The sequence below is a fragment of the Ochotona princeps genome, chromosome 13, assembly GCF_030435755.1.
Source record: "Ochotona princeps isolate mOchPri1 chromosome 13, mOchPri1.hap1, whole genome shotgun sequence".
NCBI classification, from domain to species: Eukaryota; Metazoa; Chordata; class Mammalia; order Lagomorpha; family Ochotonidae; genus Ochotona; species Ochotona princeps.
Genome location: NC_080844.1, coordinates 29,476,182 through 29,494,319, shown reverse-complemented (window position 1 = coordinate 29,494,319; position 18,138 = coordinate 29,476,182). Strand labels below are relative to the sequence as shown.

General features: G+C 37.4%; 1 protein-coding gene across 1 annotated transcript in view; it reads left to right on the top strand.

Moving 5' to 3' along the window:
* The window catches only part of CTNNA3 (catenin alpha 3), a 1,173,927-nt gene that overhangs the window by 861,604 nt on the left and 294,185 nt on the right, over positions 1–18,138 (top strand). Inside the window, exon 12 of the mRNA XM_058671693.1 lies at positions 7,915–8,115. Coding sequence (XP_058527676.1) covers positions 7,915–8,115 — 201 coding nt within the window. The remainder of the gene's footprint in view (positions 1–7,914; positions 8,116–18,138) is intronic.

Genomic DNA, 18,138 nt, shown 5'->3' with positions numbered 1-18,138 from the left:
GTCTGGAGACAGAAGAAAGAAACAAGCAAAATTGTTCAGATTATAAGCAACTCACTTGTCCTTAATTTTATCCATCTATGTTCTGTTTATGTACTTGGTTTCTTAAGGAATATGCGTGTAGCCTAAGAGGTGTATAGCGTACACCTCTATGCCCAGGAGTACAGATTTCATGACTGAACGCCTAAGTTGTTCTGAGTAGCACTCAGGTGAATACCAGCTGCTTTTACAAGAGCATCCAGCGACAGAGGCATCCCATCATTAGCATCCAGTGTGCAGGAATTGACTGGTTTTACTGCATAACACAGGAAAATTGCTCACCACTGTCTGTTCCTGCTGACAATCCTGATGTTCAATCTGGTAATACCCTCAAAGCTATTTTTTTGTTGTTGTTGTTCCCAGGGCTTTGTTATTAAATGTTAATAGGTTCTTGGCCTATAGGAGCAAAAGCAATGGGACAATTAACATAAAAAAAGCTTAGTGCTAAAAGAAAGCTCAGTGGAATAAAGTGAAGGCTGAATGAAGTCTCATGTTTATTTGACTTTTTCTGTTTGTTTATTTTTTCAAGATAAGGGTGGCATAACATGCAATGATCTTGGATTTTGCTTTTTAATTTCATTTTCTATAGTCTTCTTCCATTTTGATGTCTTTGAAATATACAGTTAAGGTTCCCTCTAGTCAAACATATAGATCTAGATGTAGACCTCCAAACTGTTGTAAAATATTTACATCACTAGTAAACTGTCCATGTGGTTTTTGCAGCATTAAAATTATCTTGGTGTTCAATTAAAATTAGTATGAGAACTAACAATGCACTCAGCTGTTTACTATAATAGCATAAACAATAGTTTATAGAATTTCTGTAAAGCTTTGAATTAATATGTTAAGCCTACAATTTAGCGTTCCCATCATGAATTTGAAGTAGTTCAGTAATATAATTTAAGAATCATGATATTTGGAAGGCAGATGACATTTCAGCATTTTTAGAACTTTAGGGGCCCTGCATAGTGGCCTAGCAGCTGAAGTCCTAGCCTTGAACACGCCAGGATCCCATATGGGCACCGGTTCTGATCCTGGCAGCTCCACTTCTCATCCAGTTCCCTGCTTGTGGCCTGGGAAAGCAGTCAAGGACGGCCCAAAGCCTTGGGACCCTGCACGCATGTGGGAGACCTGGAAGAAGTTCCTGGTTCCCGGCTTCAGATTGGCACAGCACTGGCCGTTGCGGCTCACTTGGGGAGTGAATCATTGGAAGGAAGATCTTCCTCTCTGTCTCTCCTCCTCTCTGTATATCTGACTTTGTAATAAAAATAAATAAATCTTTAAAAAAAAACCCCTTAGGTTGGATTAAAACTAATACTGAGTTGTGACTCAATTAAAGTAAGTGTGCATTTTAGAAAAATACTTGTCTACCTGAAGACCTATATTTATTTCAAAACATGAAATCTAAAAGCCAGTATCTTGGAATCATCATGAGTAAAAGAAATAATGTTTGTATGTTTCCTAGAACAATTCTCTAGAAACTCAAATACAGAAACCAGTTGACAGGAGAAATGGCAGAAGACTAGAAGAAATGATGAAAGAAGAACGCTAATAGTTTTCTTATATTCTTAGAAAAAAGTAATGGATATTCAAAATTCCCACTTTATTGTTAGACATCTCTAGGTAATATATGCAACTGTTTTTATGAGTTAAACGCCAATTTTCTTACAGTTTTAGAAGATGCAGAGTACTTATTGAAGATGTAAAATAGACTTGAAATTGAATGTAAGATGTTTGAGTACTCTTTTTTGTTAATATTGATAAACCAATATTGGACATTATTATTAACAAAATTCCATAGTTTATATTGTGACACTCTGTAAGTTCTATGGATTTTGACCAATATACACTGACATGTGTTCACCATTACATTCTTGTACTAATCAGTTCAACTCCCCTGAGAATTTGTGCTGCTCTTACTCATCCCATCTTCGTTATTCTGGAATCCCTGGTAACCACTGGCCTCGTTATTGCCTCACAGACTTTACCTGTCTCAGACTAAAAGATCATTGTCATTATGGAATATATAGCCCTTTCAGACGGATATCTTTTATTAGCAAAATGCCTTCAAGTTTTCTCCATGTTTTTTTCAGGTGTGATAGGTCATTTCATTTTTTTCCCATTTCTATTTCATTTTTAATTTTATGATACAATTCCATAAGCTCTGGGATTTCCCCTGCCCCCTCCTCAGCTTCCCTCTCCCTAACTGATATCCCCCATATTATTACAATAGTACAGTGCTTCATAAGCAGTCATAAGTCCAGCATTCTGCTATTTAAGTGTGTCCTGACATCGCCGGAATAGACAATGGCAGGCCGTCTAGCATCCTATTATCAAGATACATGCTACAGAGTCTTCCATCTGCTGGTTTACTCCCCAAATGGCCGTAGCAGACTGGCTGCATCGGGCTGAAGCCAAGGGCTGAGGACTCAGTCTGAGTCTCCCAGGTGGGTTTCACTGATTCAAGTGCCCAAGCCTTCATCTGCTGTCTCTGAGGATATGCATTTACAGAAAGTAGACAGCAAGTACAATGAGTAGGAATTAAATCAGATATTCTGTTAAGTGGTGTTGGAATTGCAAGTGGAGATATAATATCTGTACCAAATGACCCAGATGTTAGAGCGTTGTTTTAAATTCCCTTATGATATTATGATGTTGAAAATCTTTCTAAATGTAGTTTGCTATCTACGTAACTTCTCTGGTGAGGAGTTACTCAGATATTTTTGAGCTTAACTGAATTGTTTGCATTTTTTAATACTGAGTTTTAAGAACCCCTTTTGTGGATTGCTTTTTGGAAATCAGTCCTTCCTTTAGCATATACATAGATGCTTCAAAATGTGTTTCACAGTCTCTGTCCTATCATTTCTTACTAATGCCTTTTGTAGATAGAAGTTTCTACACTTTTATCAAGGCCAATGTCTTAAAATTTCCTTCATTGATTTTTGCATTTGGTATTTTATTCCAAAACTTTCAGCAAAACTCAGAAAATATAGACTTTCTTTTTTTAATTTTTATTTGTTTAACAGAGATAAGAATGAGGTATAGTGAGGGAGAAGCAAGAAAGATGAACATATCTTATATCCGCTTACCACTTGCCAAATCCCTGGGACAGTTAGGGTAAAGATAGACAGAATTTAATGTCCTAAAACTCTGAGCAGTCTAGATTATTGACAGGGAGCCAAATACTTGAGCCATTATCTACTGTCTATCAGAATGCATTGACAAAAATCTGTATCATCATCAATTTATAAGATTCAAACTGGCTTTCTGATATTAGATATTGTTATCCTAAATCATGGCCTAAACCTTTATGTTAATGTGCCTCCCCTTAATATGAATTTTTTTGTGTTTTAATTTTAAAAATAATTCTGTGAGTGGATATATAATGTTTACTTTACATCGTTCCTTTCTGGAAGGACTCAGGCTTCAGTCAAAACATAGTCTTGAATAAATGTAAATACATGATATTTGCAGTATGTTAGGGTTTTTCAAGAGAATTGGATAACAACATCAATAAAAAATCTTTGTTTACAAGCAAAATGGTTAATATCTTTCAGAACAGTAGAGCTATAACCTTTGGAACTATTTTTTTCTATCATCTCTGCATATAAAATTTTATTTGAAATGCTATGAAATGTGAATCATTTGCATGACTATCAGGTTTTAAAGATTTTTGTTTATTTGAAAGGTAGTGTTAGAGAGAGAGAGAGAGAAGGAAAGATAGACTCTTGGTCTAATGATTCATACCCTGACAGGCTTCAGTCATGAGGCTTGGGCTGGGCCAAAACCAGGAACCAGGAGTCTCCCATGGGTCTGCCAGGTAGGTGGAAGGGGCCCAATAGCTTGGGACATCCTCCACTGCCTTTCCAGGTACAATAACAGGGATCCAGGTGGAAACGGATCATCATGACAAAAAACAGCAGAGATTCAGGATGCTAGCATCCAATGTGGTGGCACAAGCTGCTTTACCTCAATGCTGCCCTCCCATACAGGAGACATATCTCCCCAACAAAGATCAGCAGAACAAATACCACGAACAAAGATCAGCAGAAACTATATGTCATGGATTTTGATGTTTTTGCTTTTGTTTCTTCAAATACTTGCTGTAGTTGCAGTTGAGAATTTTGCAGCAATTGAAGTAATATTTTAGTAGATCTTTATTTTCTTGTGTATTATTATTTTCCAACATAATAGAATTCACCATTTGTATCACAGTATGGTTGTAAAATGATTGATAGAAATTGCTAGTAATGCAGGATATCTCTGCTCTTAAAATAGTACATTTCAGTATTTGCACTAGTTCCAGAATGTTCTACCTTTCATGTCCAAGTAAATGTTAAGCTGATAGTCTGAATCTATTATAACAAATCTTCCTTATGTATCAGTCTTTCAAATCACAATATTCTAAATGTGCTTGTTCTATAATAACAAATTCTCTTTCTTTAAAAATTCACTTAGATGATGTAATTATTGAGGGCAAGTACATGCATAGGGCAGAAAAAATTAATTAGATGTAGAACTCCATCTGACTCTAACTGTGTCTAATGAATAAGCCCATTCCATCAGCAACATTTTAAGGCATTGAACAGTAAAAAATTTTCTACAAGGTGTTTGTTGATTTGTTCTTTCCTAGAGATTTAACACCACTTATGAAATTCTTTTAGATACTTAATTTCAGCTGAAATATGAATAACAAGGAAGTAACTCTTTCAATTAATTAGTTAACATTTTAGTGTGTTTATTTGGAGTAAATCAACATTTTAATTTTCTTTTTCTGGCATTCTGTTTAGAACTTGGTGCAAATAGATGTTGGTAACATTCTGTGAAATGTTCAGCATAATGGGAAAGTATCACAATAACAAATTTTATAAACCGTTGTTGATATTTTTTCTATTATTTTTATATTACTAACCCAATCATCATTTAGCATCATCTCCAAATCTCTAATTTTGGCTGTCTCAGATTAAATATGGTTCTTTGCTTTTTTTGTTAATTATTTTGCATCTTGATTTTCTGATTATATATAGTCATCAAAGGACTTTATTTTTTATGTCTGATTATGCTATCATAATTGGTACAGTTGACACCATGGTTTCTGACAGCATTATTTGGTTGCAAGGAATAACCACACAGAGTTGTAAAGCTGGTAAAACACACACACACACACACACACACACACACAGAGAAAAATCCTCATTGCTTTTATTATCTGCCTTAAATAAAAACTTAGTGGACATAAATATCACTATTTTACACAAGAAATGATCACTAAGGTAATTGTTAGCGAATCTTTTTTCTCTGTTTTCTCCTGCACAAAATTCACTAGTAAAAATTTAGTTTATGATAACAATGATTTCATCTTCAATTCAATGGACTCAGCAAACTTTATTGGATAAACAGTTTTCAAAAAATATGTTTTCCCTGTTTTTCAGTGTTGGCTATCTGAACAATGATATCTCTGAAATATAAAATTAAACATCTTTGATGAATTTTCATGTATATACATTTATGTTTTGTTTTGAAATGAAAATCTAATATACTTGGAAAATGACACTTTAGTGTGTTACTAAAGTGAGCATCAGTCGCATTTTTTTTAAAAGATTTATTTATTTTTATTGCAAAGTCAAACATACAGAGAGGAGGAGAGACAGAGAGAAAGATCTTCTGTCCTAAGATTCTCTCCTCATGTGACCGCAATGGCTGGAGCTGTGCTGATCCAAAGCCAGGAGCCAGGAACTTCCTCCACATCTCCCATGCAGGTGCAGAATCCCGAGGCCATACCCGTCCTGGACTGCTTTCCCAGGCCACTAGCAGGGAGCTGGATGGGAAGTGGAGCTGTCGGGATTAAAACCGGCACCCATATGGATTCCTGGTGCGTTAATGGCAAGGACTTTAGCCACTAGGCCATTGCACCAGGCCCAGTCGCATTTTTAATTGACTATTTTTATATCTTCTTTACTAAACCTGGTACCTCAGTTCTCGGGAAAATGTGAAGGTCATACTTTCTTTTGAAATGAGCCTGTGGCTGAAATTGTTATAGGCTTGAATGTTACATTATCGGCAGAATGCTGGAAATGTTTTAAACAATAGTGAATTTATCATGAAAATTTCAATATTTAACCATATTTTATATAAATAATCTGAATGTCATTGATATGAGTCAAACTAATTTTTCAGGCCACAAAAATGCACCTACCTGCAGGTAAGGATTTAGGATTCAGACAGTGTAATTTACTCTCACAAGTATGTCATAAAAAAGCAATCAACAATCAGTCATTCAACCTTCTTATTAACCTTCTATGGCCAAGTATTATAATAGAAACTAGACATAATTCCTCAATAAAAAAAAAGGAACTTCTGCCCTCAGATGATTCCCAGTTTATTACAGAACATTTTATAATGATCATTTGATAAAGGCATCACCAAAACACAAGAAGAAACTGTAATAGAAGTCTATAAACTATTTTATGGCAATGCCAAATGAAAATGTACCAAAAGTGCCTTGTTATAAGAAATGAGCTGGTCTATATGGGTTTCCTGATGCAGAAGCATTTGACTTACATCCTGAAAGAATTCTCAGAGTTGAAGCAGCAGACTAAGGAGGAAGGTGGTCTAGGTCTAGATTCTAATATGCCTGTAAGTCAGAGCCTTGGAAAGAACTCAGAGGATTTTGGAAATCAAACTACATAAAGGTGAAGCCTGTGGAGCTGCAGGGAATTTTTCTAAGGTCATCAGGTACCCTAGTCTATGAAAGTTTGATTTCATTTTCTAGACATCAACTTAAGGTATGATCTTTAAGGAATTTCATTATGAATGATTGTTTATAGCTTATCTACATATAATCAACACAGACAGGATTGAGAGGTACAAAGTTAATAATACAGTTTAGAATTACTGAAATATCCTTACTGTAGTTATTATCAGTGTATTTTTTCCACGAAGAGTTGTTAAAGATGTGAAAATGGCTGAAGAGTCATGGGATAAAATCAGAGGCCAAAGTACCAATTATTTTACTATTCTTTTAATCTCTTAGAAGTATTATTGCCCATATTCTATGTCGCTGCCCTGCAGCGACACTAAAATGACAAGGAATCTCGAGGGCCTGGAAAAAACAGGAACCACCACTGCAACGAGCACACACACACCGAACGAACACACACACAAACGAACAAGCACAAACACACCGAACGAACACGCACACACCGAACGAACACACACACAAACGAACGAACACACACACAAACGAACGGACGAAAAGGGGCAGGCGAACCAAAAGACAGAACGAAAAGGAGAGGGCGAACCAAAAGGGTTTATTGCCGAAAACGGGCTGCTTATATAAAGTTCTCCACCAATCACTTCTCCCCGTGGGTCCACTGGGCGCTATCTGATAGGCCAGCAGTCGGGGCGTTTGGGGGGGGGGTGGGTGGCGGGATTAGCCTATCTCTGTGACTTCCTGTTTGCCTACTGGCGGGACAAATCCCGCCTCCTGGCCCTCGGCCAGCCGCCATTTTGTGACCGCCTAACATACACACGGGGTCGGCCGCTCCCCACAATTCTGTATATTTGCTGTTCTGTAAGTATAATCTGAAATTAGTAATAAAAAATGATTGTACATTATAACTTGTTGCTGTTTTCAGGCTTTAATCAGGCAAACTGTATATTTTTCCTTTTGTGAGTGTTGAACAAATATAATCTATTCGAAAAGATAATTATGTATATGATTCAACTTTTATTGGACTTTTTCTCTATAGTTAAGTCTCAATGTTCTCCAGTTTCATTGAGTGCTCTGTCTGAAGTCAAAAGTAAACTTATTTATAACAGGCTAGATTTGTACAACACAAATGCCGGCACTGACTGATTTGGTCTGCTTGTTTACAGAAAGCCATATCCTGGAAGATGTTAACAAGTGCATTATCGCCTTGAGAGATCAGGACGCTGATAATTTAGACCGTGCTGCAGGTGCAATCAGAGGACGGGCGGCAAGAGTTGCTCATATCGTCACGGGTGAAATGGACAGTTACGAGCCAGGGGCTTACACTGAAGGTGTGATGAAAAATGTTAACTTCCTTACAAGCACTGGTAAGTCTCCATCCTTGTAACAGGTGTGTTCCTGTTACTGGGATCTACAGAGCTGCCAAATGTGCGTGCACATGGAAAAGAGAATCTTGATCTTTGTTGCTTGTTTTGACACACAGCATGATCAGTGCTTTTATCTTGTGCTTACGTCATTTGAAATTTGTCTCAAAGAAATCATACTTTAGCCAGCTTTGTTCAGATATGCAGGTTTTCCAGTAGGATTAAAACTTACATAAAAGGGCTGGACACAGTAGCCTAGTGACAAAAGTCCTCGTCTTCCCCGCACCGGGATCCCACATGGGCACCAGTTCTGATTCTGGCAGCTTTGCTTCCCATTCAGTTCCCTGCCTGTGGCCTGGGAAAGCAGTTGAGGACAGCCCAAAGCCTTGGGGCCCTGCATCTGCTTGGGAGACTCGGAAGAGGCTTCAGGCTCCTGCCTTCGGATCGGCTCAGCTGTGGCAATTGCGACCACTTGGGGAGTAAATCAGCAGAGAGGAAGATCTTCTCTGTCTCTCCTCCTCTATACTTAACAATAAAAAATAAATAAAAATAAATCTTTTTATAAAACTAATATTAAAAAACACTTACACATCGGGCCCGGCACGGTGGCCTAGAGGCTAAAGTCCTCGCCTTGAATGCCCCGGGATCCCATATGGGCGCTGGTTCTGGTCCTGGCAGCTCCACTTCCCATCCAGCTCCCTGCTTGTGGCCTGGGAAAGCAGTCGAGGACGGCCCAAAGCTTTGGGACCCTGCACCCACTTGGGAGACCTGGAAGAGGTCCTGGTTCCCGGCTTCGGATTGGCACGCACAGGCCATTGCGGCTCACTTGGGGAGTGAATCATTGGACGGAAGATCTCTTCCTCTCTGTCTCTCCTCTCTGTATATCTGACTTGGTAATAAAATAAATAAATCTTAAAAAAAAAAACTTACATAATAGACTCCAGCCCCTTCTTTAGCTGAGTTATTGATAACCCAGATCTTAGTTTATATTACGTAGAATAAATTTGTCCTTTCTTTCCAGAAAAGAAAAATGCAGTCTACCTTCATTGGCAATCTGTTTGCAAAACAACATTTTCTTCTTACACATAAACTTCTCTGATCACCTAGGAAGTAACACCTGGATTTCAGTTGTAGCACCGAAGTTTGTATTTTGCAGAATCAGCCAGCAAGTGCTTAGTTTTTAATTCATGCAGTAAAATGGCATTCCTATTTTTAATACTATTGTTTATTATCCAAAAGTGTACAGAAGTTTCACAATGTATGTGGATTCACACACAAGAGGAGCAATGTAAGTCATAATGGCAGACTTCTTTCCTGTGAAAACTCTTTGTGATCTGTGAAATTTTAATTTTTATTATTTTATTTATTAGTTTTTTTAAGCTGACACTTTTGATACCAGCATACCACAAGGGTGCTATTTTGACACCCAACTGCTCTACTTTTTCTTTTTTTTTTTTTAAGGCTTATTTTTGTTGGAAAGTTAGAACTGCAGAGAGGAAGATCTTTCTGCTGATTCACTCCCCAAGCAGCTGCAAAGACCAAAGGGGCTGCTTGAACTCTTTTTTTTTTTTTTAAAGATTTATTTATTTTTGTTGGAAAGTCAGATATACAGAGAGGAGAGACAGAGAGAAAGATCTTCCATCCGATGATTCACTCCACAGGTAACCACGACAGCTGGTCTGCGCTGATCCGAAGCCAGGAACCAGTATCTTCTTCCAGGTCTCCCACACGGGTGCAGGGTCCCAAGGCTTTGGGCCGTCCTCGACTGCTTTCCGAGGCCACAAGCAGGGAGCTGGATGGGAAGTGGAGCTGCCGGGATTAGAACCAGTGCCCGTATGGGATCCCGGCACGAGCAAGGTGAGGACTTTAGCCACTAGGCCACTGTGCCGGGCCCAAATTAATTTATTTTAAGAAGTGACAGGAGGGGGCATGGTCTAGGGAAATTGTGAAGGAGTGGTAAATCTTTGAGACTGAGTGCTGAGGCTTGTCCTTGCCATCTCTGTTTTTCCCCTAGTTGAGATAAGGAAGCAGGCAGGGTGCTCCTGAGGAGATGGGCGATTTGGAAGCTCGCAGTCCATCCTCAGACTGTCATCAGATGCTCTGTGTGAGCTGCCTGCCCAGGCTCACCGCCTTGAAATGACGATCAGTGAGGCTTCCGCCAGCTGGGGGCTACCTGCAGGAGGTGGTTTCTTTCTGCTCCAGCCCTGGAATCCCCACTATCCAGAACTGAAATAACCCTAAAAAAATCCCTGGAGATAGCCATGGTCTTCCAGGTTTTATCTCTGGGAGAAGCATACAACTTTATGTGTCTGGAGATTGGACTGTTGTAGAACCGACTGTACCACTCCATTCATTTAGCGGGTTGAGCTAAGGAGAGTTCCTAGGAGACAGAGGCCTGATGGGATCTAGGTTCTGCAGGCAAGGCACTGCTTGGTGGTGCAGCTTCCCATAGGAATGAATTTGTATCTAACATATGCAAAGAAGGCAGCGGAAGTGAAATTCTGAAGTGCTGAGAAGGTGAACTGTGTTATGGAAATACTGAACCTAATGACTCTGAAGTCAGAAAATAAAAATGAAAGTTATTTGCACACTTAATTATAGGCTTGCTAATAACCTCTATGACTTAGAGTGACCTTACTAGATAACTACTCAATATAGCTGTATTGCCAAAATCAGAAAGGAAGGATGCTTCTCTTCTAGTTAGTTCTATGCCAGTACTCCAGGTAAACGATATCCTATAAATATCCTATAAGCAAATATAATAAATATAGAATAATCCTTCTTATTCTGTACTATGGCATTTTGTTATTACAACAGTATGGTTTATGGCTTTCGCTTTTATCAGCCTTTTTCAGATCAGTTTTTTCCTTTGGAGAACTCAGTTTGCTTAAATGCAAACACTTTTCCAATCAACTTTTCTTGAAATTCACCAATACACCTCACTAAAGGAAATGTTAAGCCATAAATTAGATGAAATACCTACTTAAATCAGTTTGATCTTGAGCAAAGTGGAAAAACTAGAGCATTCTTAGTTCTGTAGAGATATTGTCTGTGGAAAATACTTCAGGTGTTCTGTCCTCCACAGTTAACTCAAAGGAGATATTTTTATCTGCTTCATATTTTTGGTTTTGAAGCCTTTATAGTTTACATTTTACATGGTTACATATGTGGGCTGTTTTTCTCTTTGTTTCTTTCATACGGCTTCAGATCTTAACCCTCCTCCCTGAAAAAAAAAAAAGGAACAATTGTGAATTGTATTTATTTCTGAGAGTTCCTAATCTCTGAAGAATTGTCTTAAAATATTGTTATCAGTGATGAAACCTAAATGAAACTTCTCTAAATCAAAGAAGAGTGCCTTTGGAACATATCATCTTTGATTTTAACCACACTTTGTGGTGCATTAGCACATCTTCAAGATTTGATTATCTTCTAAGTGTTTCCTCAGCATTAGGAAACATGGTTGCTTGATAAATTTCAAAAGTTTATATTGTTCACAAATGCCAACAGTGTGTTTTAAATAAGATGTAGTTAGTGTGTCATATGCTGAATTTTATTCAAAGGCATAATATTGCAATTCATTGTGCAATTCTTTATTCTACCCTATTTCTTATTTCAAAATCCCCCTGCTAGTCAAGACTTCCTATTAGGAAGGAGAAAATAGATTGGCTGTTCTGTGAAATAACAAGTCTCTGGGTTGCAATGTGAAGGCTTGCAAGTTATGCTCTTAGCATCAGCTTCGGTTGTTTCATACTAGGTTGATGAAAAACCTAAACCAAGAGTGGACTGACAGAGTATACTTTAGTTTGATTTATAGAACCCATCAAACCCAGAAATTAGCAGACTCCAAAGCACCTGTTTTCATTGTCATTCAGGCTCATTGACCAAAATAAAAGAGGCACATAAATGAATCTGACCAACTCATCGTGATGACATTCACTGTTGGCAACTGGCAGTGCTGGAACACAAGGTTTCATCCATCAAGTACCTAATCAGTCCCAAACTGGAAAGCATGCATCCACAATTCCCTTCTTTTAAAAATACAGACGGGGCGTAGAGTTAACTTTTGTTTTCTTGAAGGCAAATGACACAGCTGAAAGAATTTGGAACCAACAAATACTTCTGAAATTTGGCTGTGAATATTTCTTCAGATAAGTTAAAGTAACAGACCCAATTAGCTTGATAATTAGGCTGAAAATGTACTTTTCAGTATACTTTGATTAAAATATACTACTTTCCTTATGTTGTCTGTGTCATACAACCCCAGCTACATGATTAAAAAGGGAAAAAGATTTAGTTTTCTTGTTTTTTTAAAAGATTTCTTTATTTTTCTTGCAGTCAGATATACATAGAGGAGGAGAGACAGAGAGGAAGATCTTGCATCTGATGATTCACTCCCCAAGTGACTGCCACAGTTGGACCTGAGCCGAACTGAAGCCAGGAGCCAGGAGCTTCTTCTGGGTCTCCCACATGGTGCAGGGTACCAAGGCTTTGGGCTGTCTTCTACTCTTTCCCAGGCCACAAGCATGGAGCTGGATTGGAGGTGGAGCTGCTGGGATTAGAACTGGCATTCATATGGGATCCTGGTGCTTTCAAGGCAAAGACATTAGCCGTTAGGCCTCAGCTGCTAAAATCATTGCCTTGCAGGCACCAGAATCCCATATGGGCGCTGATTTCAATCCCTGTGGCCTCACTTCCCATCCAGCTCCCTGCTTGTGGCCTGGGAAAGCAGTCAAGGATGACCCAAAGCCTTGGGACCCTGCACCCATGTGGGAGACCCAGAAGAAGCTCCAGGCTTCTGGCTTCAGATTGGCTCAGCTCCAGCTGTGGCAGTCACTTGGGGAGTGAATCATCAGATGCAAGATCTTCCTGTCTGTCTCTTCTCCTCTCTGTATGTCTGACTTTGCAATAAAAATAAATAAGTATTGAAAAAATGTTTTATTATTTTTAAGAGAATTTACTTTATGCATTCCATGGGTACATTTCCAAGAGACAACCCTTCTTCCCTCATTTTATTCCATACAAATCCCCTGTTCTGCTTTTTACTAGGACATAAATTTAATTCACTCTGTATTTACACTCTTAATTCACCAAAAATCATCGCTTTGAACAAGTAAAAAATAGGAAGACCTCAGACTAAATAGGATTTCATTCTTGTTTATGGCTGAGTAGCATTCCAGAGTATATTTAAATCACATTTTCTTTATCCAATCAGTGACAATCTGGGCTGATTCCATATTTTTACTATTGTGAAATGAGCTGCAATAAACATTGTGGGTAGAGGTGAGACAAATATTTTTTCATATGATGGTTTCATTTTGTTTTGCTAAATTTCCAGGATTGGATGCCTGGGTCCTATGCTAGATCTATTTTCAAATCTCTGAGGAATCTTCGTAGTATCTTCCATAATGGTTTTACATTGCTGCCAGCAGTATTGTTTACATTCTTACCAACAGTGGATCAGGTACCTTTTTCAGCATACACTCACCAGCTTTTATTGTTTTTTGATATTTGGATGATAGCCATTCTGATGGGGTGAGGTGAAACTTCATTTTAGTTTGTATATGTATTTCTCTGGTCTCTAGTGAGCCTGAATATTTTTTTTTCATTTGTATGTTGGGAATTTATATGTCAGCTTTTAAAAATTGCCTGTAATATGTTTTCTTTATTTCTTAACTGGATTAAATCTTTTGTTGTTGAGTTTCTTGAGTTGTTCGTAGATCCTGGCTATTAATCTTTTTATCAGTTGCATAGTTTGCAAATATTTTCTCCTATTCTGTCACTTACCTATTCACTCTGCTGAATGTTTTCTCTAACGTGCAGAGACTTCTTGGGTTGGTGAAATCCCGTTTGTCTGTTTTGGTCTGTTGCCTGTTCTTCTCCTTTGCTAAGACGTTATTATCCATGCTGATGTCTTCAAGAGTTTCCTCAATGATTTTCCCTAGTGAGGTGATGGTATCAGGTCATGCATTTGAATCCGGGATCCATTTTGAATTCATTATTGTACAGGTATGAGATAGGAAATCTTGTTTCATATTTCTGCATGTGTAGATCCAATTTTCCCAGAAGCATTTGTTGAAGAGTTTGTCTGTTCTCCAACATTTGATTTTTTGCTCTTCTGTCAAGGATTAGGTAGTTATGAATGCCTGTATTACTTTCTGGGATTTCTATTCTGTTCCATCGGTCTGCATTTCTATTTTCGTGTCAATGCCAGGTTGTTTTAATTATAACTTTCCTGTAGTAGGTCTTAAAGCCTGGTGCTGTGATGTCTCTGGCTTTGATTTTCTTATTTAAGATTGCTTTAGTGATTTGCTGTCTCTTGTGTTTCCATGTGACTTTGCCCATTACTTTTTTTCTCTATCTGAAAATAATGTCAGATGAATTTTGATTGGAATTGCATTGAATCTGTAAATTGCTTCTGCCTTATCAATATTTTTCCATTGCATGAATATGGAAGATGTCCCCATTTTTTACTATACTATATTTCTTTTGTAATTTGTTTCATAATTTTTGTTGTAGATTTCCTTCATATTCTGTTTAAATTTATTCCAAGCTTTTAAATGTTTTTGAAGCTATTGTGAATTGATCTTACAAGTTCTCATACATGGCATTTTTATGTTAATAAATGCTATTGATTTTTCTATGTTAATTTTTATATGCTGTAACTTCACCAATTTTCTTATGAATTCCAATATTCTCCTAGTAGAGTCTTCTGGTTCCCTTATACATACGATCATGCCATCTGGAAACAGTGATAATTTGACTACCTCCTTTCCAATTTATGCTCCTTCAATTGTTTTTCTTGCCTAATGACTCTGGATAAAACTTTCAGGACCTCACTGAAAGCAGATATGAAAGTGGACATCCTTGCCTGGGTCTGGAAAACACATGTTCTTGAACCAAGCCTGCATGGTTTTGCTATTGTATTCTTGGAGTTGGAATGCCTTTTCTTCTCTACTGTCCTCTCAAAATTTAATCATTCTTCAACACCATCTTGAATGGCACTGTGTTTTCAGTGGAGTTTGTGATTCGCGTTCAGTTTGTATCAACTATTGAATTCTAGTCAATCTAATTTACTTTGCTTTTATTATAACCAAACGCTTCTATACAAGTTTCTCTTAATAGAGTTTAACATACTTATAGGTATGTATCTTCCCCAACAGTTTCTATTTACACATTGTAGAAGTACTCAGTGGTTTTGGATCACCAAGTTCTTCCGATTGAGACATAAAATTTCACATCAGGATTATGTCCTTATACTATCTAAAATAAAGTAGCTAAACAAAAGAACAAACTCTCATCCCAACATAACAAAGCCAGAAACGAATAATTCAAGACCAATGGACTATGTCATAGCTGAGGCAGAGGAAAGATTAATGGCATGATTCACTACTATGCAAAGTTAGATGTTAGTAACTTTCTGAAAACTTGGGGTTGGTTTTTTTAAAGCTCCTTCAGCAAGTTTTTGAACAAGAGATCATGGCTCTTTTTTTTTTTTTGTATTCAATTACTTACAAGAACCATCAATGAACTACATCTGTTGAAAGTTCTCAGTGAACCTAATTTCACTAATGCTTCCAGCAAATCTCTGCAAGGGATAGCAGTCATGCTTTCAAATTCAGAAACTGTTTGTTGGCAAACTCCCGGGCCTCCCACTCTTTCAGCAGTCTGAGACAGGCTTTTGAATTATGTACTTCCTTCTGTTTTGATTTTGCCTTAAACTGACAGCCTTTAACTTTGTTCATTAGAAATTGCTAACAGAGATTTCTGACCACAGAGAGTTGGCAAACTTGAACAAAATATCCTCAGTTTGATGAGCAAAGTCAATTTTTTTCCTTAAAAACCAAAGTTTAGAAGACTTATAAACTGTACATATGTATAGAATGCTGTGTGTTGTTTTGTTACATGTCCATATGATATAATGTACAATTGGTGTAAATATGTTAATCTTGCAAATACGCAACCAATCTTTATAGTGAAAGATTGAAAATAATTGCCACATATCAGAAAATATTTGATATTTGTCTTTTAAACATTGACTTATTTCAAACATAATGGCTTCCAGTGTTATCCATTTTGTTGCAAATAGAAATTTATTCCTTTTTCTCCATTATATGTATATATGTCATAGTTTTGGATTTTACATGAGTGAAGTTATATGATATTTGTGTTTTTGGTCTTAGCCTATTTCTCTTAACATATTAACCTCTACCCCTAGTATTCCAATTGATAAGATTTCCCTTTTTCATGGGTGAATGATACTGATTCTGTACATGTATCACGTTTTCTTTGTCCATTTGTCAGTGGGTACTTATGTTTTCTTTCCTTGGCTACCGTGAATAATGCTGTAGAATACAGATACCATTGCAAGAGGTGCAGTGCATATTCCATGGGTATATACCTAAGAGTGAGATTGCACAAACATATACCAGTGTTATGTTTTGATTTTTTTTCTGTTTTTTTCTGAGTTTTCATGCTTTGTGTTTTCCATAATGACTTCTAATTTACATTTCCACAAATACTGTGTTTGGGTTCCCTATTCTTCACAGCCTGGTCAGCACTTGTTGCCTTTTGTCATGTTAGAGTGTCCATCTAACCAGAATGAGGTAGTGTCTCATTGTGGTTTTGATTAGCATTTCACTTTGTGTTGTTGAACATATTTGTCATGTTCCTATTGTCTTCTAAAATGTCTTCCTTTGAGCAATGTCCTATAAGCACACTGCCCATGTTTTGAATTGGCTTGCTTGGGGTTTGGTTTGATTTTACTTATATTTCTCACCATTCTGTCTCTTCACTCCATTGATTATTTTCTTAGCTGTTTAAAATCTCTTTAGTTGGATGAAACATATTTGTCTATTTTCGCTTTTATTTGCCAAGGTTTTGGAGTCTGATCTAGAAAATACCTACCCATTCCAGTATCCTCAAGTATTTTCCACATGTTTTCTTCTAAAAATTTCCAAGTTTCAGGTTTCACATTTAAGTTAAATGAAAACCCAGCCTCTTTAAAGAAGATTCAGATCTCATGGTGAAGAAAGTGCACAAATCAAATTTAAAAATATAAGAACTGTTTTCTATTGATAGAGGACTAGGATTTTATAGGACCTAGATAAATTTAGTGGATTGAGTATACCTCTTTTCTTGCCATTTTAAGTAAATAGAAGTAAAAACTTCTCAGAAAAAAAGAAAGTGCCAATCAAAATAAATTTTTCTTTGTCTAGAATGGGATGTAAATGATTTTCTGATTTTTTAAATGTAGTTTGCTAGATCATTTAAAACATAGGTATTGTTAATAGTGTATATACAGAGATAAGACATTCGGACACAGTTACAGAAATTTTGTCAGACATAATATGAAGGGCTTCAGATTGAATATTAGAGGATTGTGCAGAAACCCAGAAACAACATCCAATATGTAACCTGGAAGACTAATGCCAAATGAAGATAGTCTAAGAGTTGAGGAGATGCATTGGCATGAGCAAAAGGAGGAAGATTAGAAGAGGAATCAGAGGATGGAGACCCAGTTATTGTGTAAAGACGTCCTAGATGTCTTACATATTCTTTACCCTGGAACTCCTGTGATCCACCTTCGATTCATTTTCTCCAAATAATCAAGACATGGCACAGAAAGAGGCCATACTTTGAACAGTTGTCTGTAAAATTAATCTGGAAATTCAAAGTTATCCTATAAGTTCTTTATTTGCTAAAGATAAATAGTACTTTGAAAGGAGGACTAGACATGAGGCACTCATTTGGTGCTGGGTTGCAACAAAAACTAACAAAGGATAGCTTAAAGCAGAAAAACACAGGATGGCTTGAGTACAAGAGAAAGGAGACTGCAAGGGGCACTTCATAAAGGAACCATCCCACAGAACAGCTGTTGGAGGTTCCATTCCCGCCTCCTCTGAGAGTTTAATGCCACTAATAGCATCAAAGCATTGTGACACTGGACCCCACAGTTGGTCCACTTACGTTCCATATTCGTTACTTTTACCAGTGGGAGAAATCTTGAAGTATCTGTGCTTTTGCCTT